The following is a 12,459-nucleotide window of genomic DNA, read 5'->3' as shown; positions in this document are numbered from 1 at the left end:
ATATGCTGAGTTTGTGCTGGGCAGGTGGAGCATCGACACTCCTCCCTTCATTACAGTTTTCCCAAATTAATTTGAAAAAATAGAATTCTTAGTATAATGTACATACTATACAAATATTGTAAGTGCCATAAAACAGTGGCTGTACAAAATATGTATTAATTTCTTGTTCTTTTAAAAAAGTTGTGTATGCAAAAATGAGGCAGAAAGCGGCCGCTGACCATATTTTATCATGAATTTACAACATTAAACAATGTGTCGACAATTTTTTGTAGTCAACATTATCAATTACTCATCATTTTTTCATTATTGTATGAAATAATGGAATAGATTTTTATACCTCTTCTTCATAGACACTCGAAGCGCTTAACATTGATGCGCATTATTCTTTCAGTTTACACAGTGGTGGTAAACTACTATTGTAGCCACAGCTGCCCTGTGGCAGACTGACAGTAGCAAGGCTACAATTGGTCCCTCATGTATACACATTTGTTAGGCGTGAACCTTGAGGTGGTCTATGTTTTATTGTTTTTTCATTTATTTTTTTGTCTTTTTTCAAGAATCTCAAACTCCACCCATGCATTAATGTGTACTTAAGCTCTCCAGAGCATTTTTAGACTAATTACAAAAATATATAAAATCATATTTCACAAGTACTAATGTGTTAAGGTTTCATTTATGTTTCCTTAACTTCTGTGCGCAAGTTGGGGAAACATCAAAGCGATCCGCAGAAGCCTTTGTAGAAGAATGCTAGTCGTAGACAGTCCAAACATGTGAGGAGATCAAAGTGGATTTCTTAAGAAAAGCTTGTCTGAATAAATGAAACCATAACATATTTATTTAAAAAGTCTTGCTGGAACTATTTCAACATGAACACATTTACGTCAAAGTCAAATCTCTAGCTTTGCTGGTAAAAACATGGTTGCATTTGAGAATATTTATAAAACATGTTTTCAGCTACTCTTAATATGTAACTTGTTGGCTGTAGACGAGTCCGTCAAATGACGAGTATTACTTCAAATAAGATGTGGTTAAAACTAAATGGCCCAAAACCAAAGTTGGGATCAAATATAATTGTAATTGTTATTGATCATTTATTACAATTACAGCATAATTGTAATTAAAAAAAAAAAAAAACTGTTGCTGTCACAATCATAATTGTAATTAAGTTCAGATAATTGATTTTGAAATTGTAATTAAAATTCTATAAAAATTGTCAATAATTTAACTCGAAGCTGTGTTACAGATCTATGTACAAGTTTACACATGTGTATTTAATTATTAAAATGTTTCATATGAAGCTTTCCCACATTTCACCTTTTAAAAAAATATTAAAACCTATATTGTCATTGATTAGGTAACCAATAGGACAGAAATGAGATGATAGATATTTGTTTTTAATGTATTTTACAGCTGATTTAGGACCAGTTATCATAGGAGAGGCTAACACAAGAGGAAGGTTAACTTCTATTAGGTTGTTTATTCCAGGCTCGATAATTGTGATTCATTGTAATGTAACTTTAGTAATTGAGAATTTAATTGTAATTGAGTGTCTGAGGATAAAATGTGGTTGTAATTGGAAAAAATGCTGGTAACTGTAATCGTAATTGAATTGCAATTGAACATGGATAATTGAAAACCTTATATTTTATAAATCTGAAAGATCCATTAGCATCAACATTATCAAACAGAAATATAGCACATACTGTATATATATATATATATTATCCTTATGTAGAACCGACTGGTAGATAATCTTAGAAATGTGATTAAATAAATAACCGAAGTGTTATGCATTAAGGACTAAAATGTAGTCTAGACCAGTGTTTCTCAAATGGGGGTACATGTACCATTATGGATACACAATGGCATTTTGGTCCCACACCAGGTGTGATAAACTATAGTAATAAATGTATTCAAGAGCCACTAAATCAGTGTTTTTCAGCTTTGTGGTCATGACCCCATGTGGTCACCTAATAAATTAAAATAGATATATTTTTTCTAATTAAAACTATCTTAACTGTATTTCTTTGTGAAATATAAATCTAGTTCACCTAAAAATGCAGTAATACAATTAATATCTGAGCTCAAACATGATCTAAAACTAATTCTAGAAGAGAAAAAAAAAAAAAAAAAAAAGTCTTTGGGGTCACCAGAAATGCTTGATATCAAAATGGGGTTACAATCCAAAACAGGTTGGGAACAACTGCACTAAATACTGGTTCTTTCCACTTATTTACAAAATGAGATCCTTTAAAATGTGTGTTATCACTCGTTCATTCCATCATTACGTTCTATGGTTGTTTATAATAGTTTAAGCAAAATGTTGCAGTCGGACATAAATTCAGGAATAAGATAATGGGGGTACTCGAGCCAAAAACGTTTGAGAACCACTGGTTTAGACCTTTAAAGAATAAACTTCTGACTAAAAATGAACATTTGTAATCTCAAACAGTTCTTTGCCTAGTAACGGTTGTATTGTAATGATTTTTTATTTATGTTGCTATGATCTGATTATGTGTAAAAGCTGTAAAAACACTGACAAAATCTTATCAAATAGGTTTATTCAACATTTAAATCAACAGTACATTTGAACAGGTACAAAAACCACTAGCAGTGATGAGGTATTATGGGTAAACATAACTCGTTTCAGACTGGTGAAAGTGTCAAGTCATGGCAGGCTGAAAAAAAAAAAAAAAGGTCGTTATTCAGACTAGTAATGACGAGCTCAGCACATTTTTGTGGATGCATACTTTTAGACTTTGGTGCCGTTTGTGTGTCCGTTGTGATTCCCATTGGTCTGAGGCTCGTGGGCGTCGTCCTGTTTCACCTTCTTAACACCCTCCTTCACTGGACTCTCCTCTGGTTTCCTCTGCATTACATCAGCCAATCAGTCACTTTCATGCACTGAGGCTAAAATCATCACCAGATTGCCTCACCTTTCTGACCAGGTGTGAGATGTCGGACACCTTCACTGTGGAAGTGGATACTTTGCTGGGTGGTGTGTCTTTAATCTGATACAGTAGTGGGGGAATAAATATTAATATTGAACACCAAAATGTAGGATGAACCTTAATGTGCACTTTGTTAACTCACAGTTGAGCTGGAGGAGACGTTGCCTTCAGTGGATGTGGTAAATCCAGATGTGGAGGCTCCATCCTAGAAGAAGAAAATGTGTTCAACACACAAAAAAAAAAAAAAAAACCAAAACAGTGCAAACTAGGGCTGGGAATCACTTATATCTGGTTGATGTAATGCAGTGCTTTTAAGTGCGTGATGTGGCCCCCTGGTGGGGAATGGAGGTATGACAGGTGGGGTGTGATAAACAGGAATGCATTTTTAATTTCACACCAATCTTCTTAAATGCTTTTCTTCATTAACAATAAAAATCAATAACACTTAAAAATTGCATTAGATATGCAACAGGGAACAAAATGTAATTTTTATTTTACATTTTCATTTATTGAGATGATAATTGTCAGGATTATTTGGGTTCATCACTCACCAGCACAGCCTTCACAGCCTCAGCAGCCGTGCTGGCTGTTTTCAGACTCTCTGTGGCATCTTCCACCTTCTCCTGGATCTCTGGGAGCAGAGCGTGAAGCTCCTCCATCTCCTTCTTCTCTGCAGGATGCTCCTCTGGCTCCTTCGTTTGGTCCAGCAGTTCCTGCAGTTTCCCTGATGGACGAAGTTACGCGTTGAGTGCTGCAGCTAGCGTCATTATTCAGCAGCTAACAGGCAGTGAGGTGCAGCACAGACCTAGTCGACACTTAATGACTGAGATGGAGCTGTTGAGCGCCTCCACGGCCAGACTGTACTGAAGGTCCAGGCCGTAGGTCACACCCAGCTGGTAGTGGGTTTCTGCTAGCTGACGACTGTCTGAGTCCAGGTGCTTGGTCTGCAGCTTCAGACACTCCTGGAAGTCCTGGAGGGCTTGTGTGTAGTTCCCTGAGACAAAAGAGTAAATACAAATAAATAAACATGATCAGAGAGCAGCAAATCTCCTCTATCAGATAATAGTGTAAGAAAAAAATTGATGTTGGTGTTATATCGCAATATTTCACCGCGTGATTATCCTATCATTCAATTAAAAAGTCTATATCGATTTTTTTTTTTAACATTTAATTACGCTAACCTATGCATAGCACAAACGCATGGTCACTAGTCGTCCTTATTTACCTGATTTTCATAAAACATACTGGGCACTTTTATACATGTGGTTTTTTTTTTTTTTTTATGTAAGAACAATTGGTATGTTTATCAAACTGTCAAATTACATTTTTCAAAAAAAGTTTAACTTTTGCTTCGACATCAGATTCTGATTTTATTTGCACTTTAATTTGTATTTCATAACATTTTGTACTTGTAAAGGTGACATTTGTAATTATTGATTTCACTATATATTGTGATATATGTCGTATACAAACAGATTTACATTTTTTGAAATTTTGCAAATAATGAAGAGGCATTTATCGATTTTTCAATATGATCCTGAATCAGTATATTGATCTGGATCCCTTCCAAAATGTATTGAAATCTTTCTCAAAATCTGACATAATCCTGCTAAACAAACACACGCTGGTGAAAGTATTACATCCTAGTCGGAGGTGAAAAAGTGATCTCACGTTTACGTCTGTAAAAGACGATAAATATTCAATGCAATTTTTTTCAGTACGGAAGTTATGGAATGTAAAGGGAAAAACACATCCAGTATATATAGCCAGTTTAATACTAGATTCAAATAACAGAATAACATTGGTTATGATATATTTGCCTATTTTGTGTTTTCCCAACATCACGTAATAAATAAAACTTGCTTTGGGTTCCTGTTGTGCAAACACCCAATAATAATAATAATAATAATAATAATAATAGATTATATTCACACCTGATTCAACAGAAACTTCTCCCAGTTTGAGGTGAGCCTGGGCTGCCATCAGCTGATCCTCCTTTAGGTCTTTCCTGTAACAACCATCACTCAGTGCTGGGAATGTGCAAATCCAACCATGTCATCATTCCATTATTTACCTTTTGTAAATCAGTTTAGCGACTTCCAGCATCTCCCAGGCCATCTGAAGGTTTCCTACCTCCTCCTCCTCCTCCTCCTCCTGTGGTCAAAAACACAGTTTGAAACCAGCAAGACAGGATTTAAAATGCATTTAGACGCGTTTTGGCACCGTTGGTTACCTTCTCTGCTGTGTCCTCTCCATCCTGAACTTCATCTTCTGCATCTTCCTCCATTTCTACATCTCCCTCTTCCTCTTCCTCCTCACCATCTATAAAAAACAATTAGACCTCAGGTCAAGGGTCACCAACCTTTCTGAAACTATGAGCTACTTTATAGTTACTGCGTATGGCTACCAGTGAGAAGAGAAGCTCCTTAAATACTACATTTTCACCTTAGAGGCTAGCAGTAACTTAAAATGGTAGGAAAAAATAACTTTTTGTATGATATATTAAAAACATAAACTACTGTTTTTCACATCAAAGCGATCAGCAGACGCCTCTTAAGAAGACTGGCAGGTGACAGTCGAAACATGTCAGGAGATCAAAGTAAATTTTACCAAAAAACAGTTGTCTGAATAAATGAAATCATAACATATTAAATAGGAACTATAGGAAGTGTTGAAATTTCAACATGAAATACTATTTCTACCAATATATGCAATTGTTTCATTTTCATAAGATTTTTATAGAAAATCCACCATGCGTTTTTAAAAATACATTATATATAACGTACTGCTGACTACACACCTAAAACATTTGTCACAACGTTTCAGTTAAAATGAACATTTAAAGATGGTTAATTTAATACTAAAACTTTATTAGCAGGATTTAACTCTTAACTGTATCTTTATGAGTTTGAATCCTGGAAAGTAAATCAGATTTTAGATGAACTCATTGGTGAGTTTCTAAGGGCACCTCACATGGTCCATGCGGGCACTGCCTCAAACTCTTCAGGTTCATTATGATTCACAAAAATCAGATATAAAAAAATGAGCACTCACCATCCGACTCCACCTCCCCAGTCACAGACTGCTTCATTGGTTCGTCGTCCTTGTCTTTAGTCTGTTTTGATTCGTTTTCTGTTTCTGGCTCAGTTTTCTGTCGTTCCTCTTGTTTCTCACCATCAGCCTTCGGCTTCTCCGCAACCGCCTCCTCCGCCTCCGCACTCGGCTTCTCCGCCTCCTCAGCCTCCGCACTCGGCTTCTCCGCCTCCTCAGCCTCCGCCTCCTCAGCCTCCGCACTCGGCTTCTCCGCCTCCTCAGCCTCCGCACTCGGCTTCTCCGCCTCCTCAGCCTCCGCACTCGGCTTCTCCGAATCCGCTTCCTCCGCACTCGGCTTCTCCGCCTCCTCCGCACTCGGCTTCTCCGCCTCCTCCGCACTCGGCTTCTCCGCATCCGCCTCCTCCGCACTCGGCTTCTCCGCATCCGCCTCCTCCGCACTCGGCTTCTCCGCATCCGCCTCCTCCGCACTCGGCTTCTCCTCATCTTTCTTCGCTGCCATGGCGTCGTACACCTGAACCCTCAGCTCATCTCTGCTTTTTTCTGTTGATGTAACAAAGTGAGGATGAGCTGTGCACACCACCCTGGGCTTCTTTATTTGAGCCTTTAAAGGTCTGCTACACCACAGATTCAGATTTATAAAAATGTGCCGAGCACACCTGCAAACTTTTTTCCTCTTTATGAATGGCAGGTGAATTCTGCTCATATCCCTTCATCCACACACTCACATTCTACCATAAATGGCAAATGCAAAATTTCAGAACCAAATGCTTGTGAGTAGAGCTGGATATCAATTCAGATTTCAAGAATCGATTTGATTTACAAAGGCCCGATTCAATGTGACTTTCATTTCGTTCATGGATATTTTGGTCAGAGAACCAATTTTACTTAAATTTGAAAAAGATTCGCAGAAATATAATGCTGTACATATTAGATGGCAACTCTGAATTAAAATCATTCATGTTTACGCACAATTGCGCCTATAAAACTGCATTAATTTATATTATTTGGATTGACTCCACACACACTCACATTGGCATTAATTTTCACTTAGAGCCTTAATATATTTGCATACATGGACCAAATGACTTAATGACCCAATACTGCAGGCTTGGATTTTTATCTGATATGTTCGTGCAGAAAGATTAAATTTGGGCATTCAGGTACGCACGTTTTAATACAAAGTTTATATTTTTATCAATCCTATTTGCACAGGAAATCACTTGTGCAACTTTCAGAGACTGTTTTGTACACAAGTATTATATAAAGGAGCCACCAGTACATTAAAGCATCATCTCACCGTCTATATTTTCTGTGCTTTCAAAATTGGAGTCTTTAGGTTCATCTTTCTGCCCTTTTTCTTTGTCGTCGTCGTCTTCTTCTTCGGGGACTCCTTCCAGAGCGTTACCCAGGACTGAATTCTCCATCCTGAAACCCAGTGTAACTGTCAGAAGTGTAGCAAATCAAGCTAAATCTAACCAATATGAAACCAGGCTAAGCTAAGCACGGCATGTGTTAATGGCTAAAATGACAAGTGAATCTAAGGTCCTTCACTGGTTAAATATGAACAGTTCCAGCACTGGACAGAAGCTTTTATGATCCGACCACTTGTATTAAGTGAGAACTTTTTTAAATAACTACATTTTGATAGATTTAAAAAATGTTTAAAACAGTCATTAGTACCAACCAGGGATACGTGTAGCCTTAGGGCAGTGGTTCCCAACTTTTTTGGATCGTGATCCCATTTTGATAAAGAATTTCTGGCGACCCGAAAGACATTTTTTTTGAGAATTACATTTTTTTTTTTTAATTATGTTTGTTATTATGTGTTACAAACACAGAGTAGCAGCAAGTTGTACCAGCTCAGAATAAAAAAAGCAATTTATTATTAATAATAATAAGATTCATATTTGATTATGTGAAAGTATAGAATACAGTTGTTTAAGATTTGTTTTGATTTAAAATAATAATAAAAAATCAGTATTTTCAGTTTTTAATCAATTACTAGACATTTTAGGCAAACCTCATTTAAACTCCAGGCGACCTTACATGGGGTCCCGACCCCTAGGTTGAAAAACACTGCCTTAGGGGATAAAGGAGCACATTGCAGGGGTACTCGGAAACATTCATCAATTTTTTTTAAAAATACAAATACAATTATGTGTCAGACACAGGAAGAGTTTAGAAGAACCTGCTTATACACAAGAGAAACTCCATGTGCAAACATGGAGGGGTACTTATGATATGAAGAGGGGATACACCTGGTTTGACAAAAATGTAAATGGCTACACACACGACAAAAAAAAGGTTGTGAACCACTGGTTGAAAACACACCGAGCCAGTTCCAGCAGAGCCTTTCCACACCAGAGGAAAGCCTCTCCACACTCATCAGCTGTGTCTCCATACTTTTTAGCTCTGAAAGCAAAGAAAAGGCTTTATATTAACAATGGGTGACTTCATGCATTATGACATACAAATGTGGAACTAATAGTAATTAAATGAGTTGGGTTTTTTTGTACTGACAGCAGGCGACAGGCCTCCAGCAGAGCGTCCACTGCTTCCACCGCTTTCCCCATAACGAGGTGCTTTTTTCCGGTGCCAATCAATTTACTGGCCTCCTCCATGACCACCTGGTTAAACACACACAGGAACAAGCAAAACACGTGGAGCAGACCAGAAACACTCACGTGTAATAATAACCATACGTGGATCGATAAAAGGTAAAGAATGACAAACCTCTGATGACATATTGATGGGTTATTATGGTTTGTAGCGGTGAGTTTCTGCAGTTCACACGACGATCAACTACTTCCCTCAGCCTGCTGGAGACCAGATTCAATTTGGCGCGAAATGTCACATCCTTTTTCCGGTCAGTTTAAGGGGCAGCGCGTGGGGGTTTCTTAAAGAGACAGAAACACAATTCTGTTTCCTGTTGTAGCACCCGAAAATACACAGGAACTCCCATTACTCGTTTATTACATTTGATTGTTGAAGTATTGTTTTATGTATTCAAAAAGAAAAAAAAGTGAATCCAAAATATGTTTAGTAGGGGTGAGACGATGTACAAATGTACAAAGGTATGCCCCCCAACTCCCTACACTAGTGGTTCCCAACCTTTTTTGGATCGTGACCCTATTTTAATATCACAAATTTCTGGCGACCTCAAAGACTTTAATTTCCTTCTAGAATTAGTTTTTGGATTAGTAAACATTTATATTATATTATATTATATTATATTATATTATATTATATTATATTATATTATATTATATTATATTATATTATATTATATTATATTATATTATATTATATTATATTATATTATATTACATTACATTATATTATATTATATATATTTGAGAAAGTAAATACAGTTGTTTTGGATTGTGTGTTGTTTTAATTTTGAAAATAAAAAGTAAAAAAAAAATTATTCAGTAACTTTTTTTGATCAATTACTTGACATTTCAGGTGACCCCACATGGGGTCACAACCCCAAGGTTGAAAAACCCTGCCCTACATGATACTACTGCTGATATATCTTGTGACGTTTTAATGTCGCAATATCTTGTTGCAAAACGTATCATTGTCCCACCCTTCGTATTAAGTATCCACCATTAAGTCATGTTTTTTGTGTTTTATAGAGGATCCAATAAAAGATTAGCTGGGGTGGATCAATAAGCCACATTTTTGTATGACTGCAGATGTCTGTACGCTATAGATATTTTACTTCTTTATCAAGTGAAAATATTTATGTTTATTGTTGCACATAGTCTGCCTATGAATGAATAATTACTACTACTACAAAAGTTCTGTAATGTAGCTTGATTTATTTGATAGGAATGATTTCATTTTTTATTTTTTTATTTTATTTTTTGTCTTTCCACCAAATATGATGCAACCTCATTCTTAATTCAGTGGTTTTAGTCTTGTTTGATACAGCTACAGTATTTTCACTTTTTTATTTGGTTACATTTCATATGTTTCAGCCGTTTAGGAGAACAGTGCTGTTGCACACAGAACAACTAGTATTTAATCACAGTTATATACATTTACAACAGTCATGCTTATTCCTGGCAAATTTGCAGCAGCCATTAAATGCATTTTGACTGAGTGAAAATGTGCCGCTTTATGTGGCACACGTACAGATACAGATGGTTCAATAATAGCATGCCACACTACAACCCCCCTACTGCTTCTATTATTCACCTGCCTCTTCAAAACAAGCCTGGACACAGAACTTAATCATCCTCTAATTGTTCTCAGGTTAATAGGCAGAAGAACTACAACCCCCAGAGGGAATCAGTCAGGGTAATAATCCTATGGATGCTGTCCTGAATATCAGTTATGGAGTTATTTTTCTTTTTTGTGACGTTGGTACCTTGACATTTGTCTGATATGTTTGTTAAAAGCCTTTCTCATGCTTTTAACCAGACGTGAATATATAAAAGAGCAAAAATGTGAAGCTGATATTTAACACATTTATAATAAAAACACAGTCTATTAACTGATTCTGTAAGCGTTAGTAAAACCCTTAGACAAATTGCTTCCACCAAGCTTTTATAATTCAGTGGTTCCTTCCCAGCCTTTTCTGGGTTGTGACCCCATTTTGATATCACAAATTTCTGGTGACCCCAGAGGCTTGTTTTTCTCTCTCTAGAACTAGAATCTTGTTTGTTTTAGTGCGTTACAAATCCAGAGTAGCCAGGATTAGTCCACAAAGTGACCAAATGCGCCACCTCAGATATGTTTATACTGCATTTTATTTAAACTAAATTCATATTTAAGAAAGTTTAAGTTTAGAATACAATTGTTTGATATTTTCACCCCATTTGAATTTCAGACAGCGTAAGAAAGATCTTTATTTTTTCCCAAAAAGTTATCTTCATGTGGACAAAAGTGTATTTGACTATATTCATGGAGAGGATTTTAAAGTGGGAAGCCTGGGCAAATGATGTCATTTTATTAATATATTTTAATTTTTAAAGCTGGTATAAGCTTGAAAATATTTATATTAAAAAAAAAATGGCAATTATGTCTATTTTTTCAGGACATACGTCTTAAAAAACTCACTTCCTCTATGAAGCACACACACAACTAAAAGTTAAAAGGGTAATATAATATTATATATATATATATAGATATAATATTTAAAGTATCACAATGTGTGTGAGGTTACTATTACACTTTGCTTTGCTGCACACTATGTGAATGGTCACATAACAGCAATAATGGTCCAAAAGGAGATCTTTCTTTAACCACGCCATCCCATTCATCTCCATGACGATTTTTGTTCTGTTGTCGTGCAGTGCTGAATGATTGATCCTGGAGAGCCCTTCAGACCTCCAGTTGCATTAGAATCAGTGGTGGAGCAGATGCATTCATTATGGGTATATTGTGAGACAGGAGAGGAACACAGGAATATGTTTGATTACAGGCCAACTCGCGGTGCTTCTAATGGGATTTAGTGTTTTTTATTTTTGTGCAGCTCGCCCCCAACACCCCCCCTTTTAGTGGCCCTTGATGCTGTGCCATGGAAACGATGAGCAAAGACATCACTCAGCAGAGAGAAGCTGATTGGGATGCCTGCTGCCTCTGTGTGAGCGATGTATAGACAGAGGTCAACTCACAATTTCAGAAGTGTATTAAGGACCAATTTCCAAGTCATTATAAAAGAAAAACATGTCTGTGAAGGCGTGTTGTCTGGACCGACAACTGACACAGAGCGCCTCAGATGAGAAATCAAAACAGGTCCGTTGCATTTACTGAGATACAAAAGTAGCACTGGATCTATATATTAGCATTATCTTACCAATATATATTTTTTTCTCCAAAACTGTTTTTAGTACACATTTTTGGCACTCAAATAACAAAGATTTCCAGATTTCGTTCAGTAATTAAAAACAAAAAACAAAAAAAAAAACAACAGGATAAACCGAATTCTTAGCAATATCAAGACATTAGATTGGCCGTACAGCTGGTTATACGGCAGCCAGTATATGTCTTAGATAAGGTGAGTTTATTGCATATTCACAAATTTATGTTTGGGTTGATTTACACTTTGGTATTTTGGCATAATTCTCCTGAGCCCTAAAAACTGTCCAGTGGAGTCAACAATGTTATATCTTCACATATAGTGGCTGCTGATTATAAAGCCAGGGATTAAACAGGAACATTAGCAATCACTGCAATCTGATTATTATCAGCAAATTTAATTCAGTAACTCCCTTCCCCCCCAAAAAACCCTAAAAGAATTACAAAAAAACAAGGTAACACATTATGTGAAGTTTTATATATAAGGCTGACATTACGCTGTCATTATCTGTCAACAGCATGATTAAGGTGTCATGAAGACTATCACGAAGGCTGTCATTAAGTGTCATTCGCTAAATTATGACACCTTTGGAGCTATGTTGGCATTTTTTGGTCAGGTGGACACAGCCTTCATGACACCTTATTC

The 12,459-nt window shown here is 36.5% G+C and overlaps 1 protein-coding gene across 5 annotated transcripts; it reads right to left on the bottom strand.

Annotated features, from left to right (window-relative positions):
• Positions 1–2,555: 2,555 nt before the first annotated feature.
• Positions 2,556–8,869, bottom strand: LOC114479522 (histone-binding protein N1/N2-like). Of its 5 annotated transcripts, none has more exons than XM_028473250.1 (15): positions 8,739–8,869; positions 8,526–8,632; positions 8,337–8,417; positions 7,303–7,430; positions 6,409–6,545; positions 6,006–6,186; positions 5,185–5,273; positions 5,026–5,105; positions 4,886–4,959; positions 3,757–3,945; positions 3,503–3,675; positions 3,094–3,156; positions 2,937–3,011; positions 2,751–2,869; positions 2,556–2,678 (listed from the first exon to the last, which is right to left on the bottom strand). In XM_028473250.1, the coding sequence occupies exons 1-14, from the start codon at positions 8,748–8,750 to the stop codon at positions 2,753–2,755; spliced, it is 1,506 nt and encodes a 501-aa protein (XP_028329051.1). In that variant the 5' UTR covers positions 8,751–8,869; the 3' UTR covers positions 2,556–2,678; positions 2,751–2,752. The 5 variants fall into 5 exon arrangements, with proteins under 5 accessions (XP_028329051.1, XP_028329046.1, XP_028329048.1 ...); XM_028473247.1 differs by having other exon boundaries at positions 2,557–2,678; positions 6,379–6,545; XM_028473248.1 differs by having other exon boundaries at positions 2,557–2,678; positions 6,006–6,228; positions 6,427–6,545.
• Positions 8,870–12,459: the final 3,590 nt, after the last annotated feature.

Source organism: Gouania willdenowi, chromosome 17, assembly GCF_900634775.1.
Source record: "Gouania willdenowi chromosome 17, fGouWil2.1, whole genome shotgun sequence".
Classification (NCBI taxonomy): domain Eukaryota; kingdom Metazoa; phylum Chordata; class Actinopteri; order Blenniiformes; family Gobiesocidae; genus Gouania; species Gouania willdenowi.
Note: the sequence above shows the minus strand (reverse complement) of the source record. Positions and strands in the feature narration are given on the sequence as shown.

Coding starts and splice junctions, on each gene's coding strand:
- LOC114479522 (XM_028473245.1), bottom strand. Junction 6,546..7,302: donor AAGCACAGAAAATATAGACG/GTGAGATGATGC, acceptor TTACATCAACAG/AAAAAAGCAGAGATGAGCTG. Junction 3,946..4,885: donor AGAAGTTTCTGTTGAATCAG/GTGTGAATATAA, acceptor CTTTTGTCTCAG/GGAACTACACACAAGCCCTC.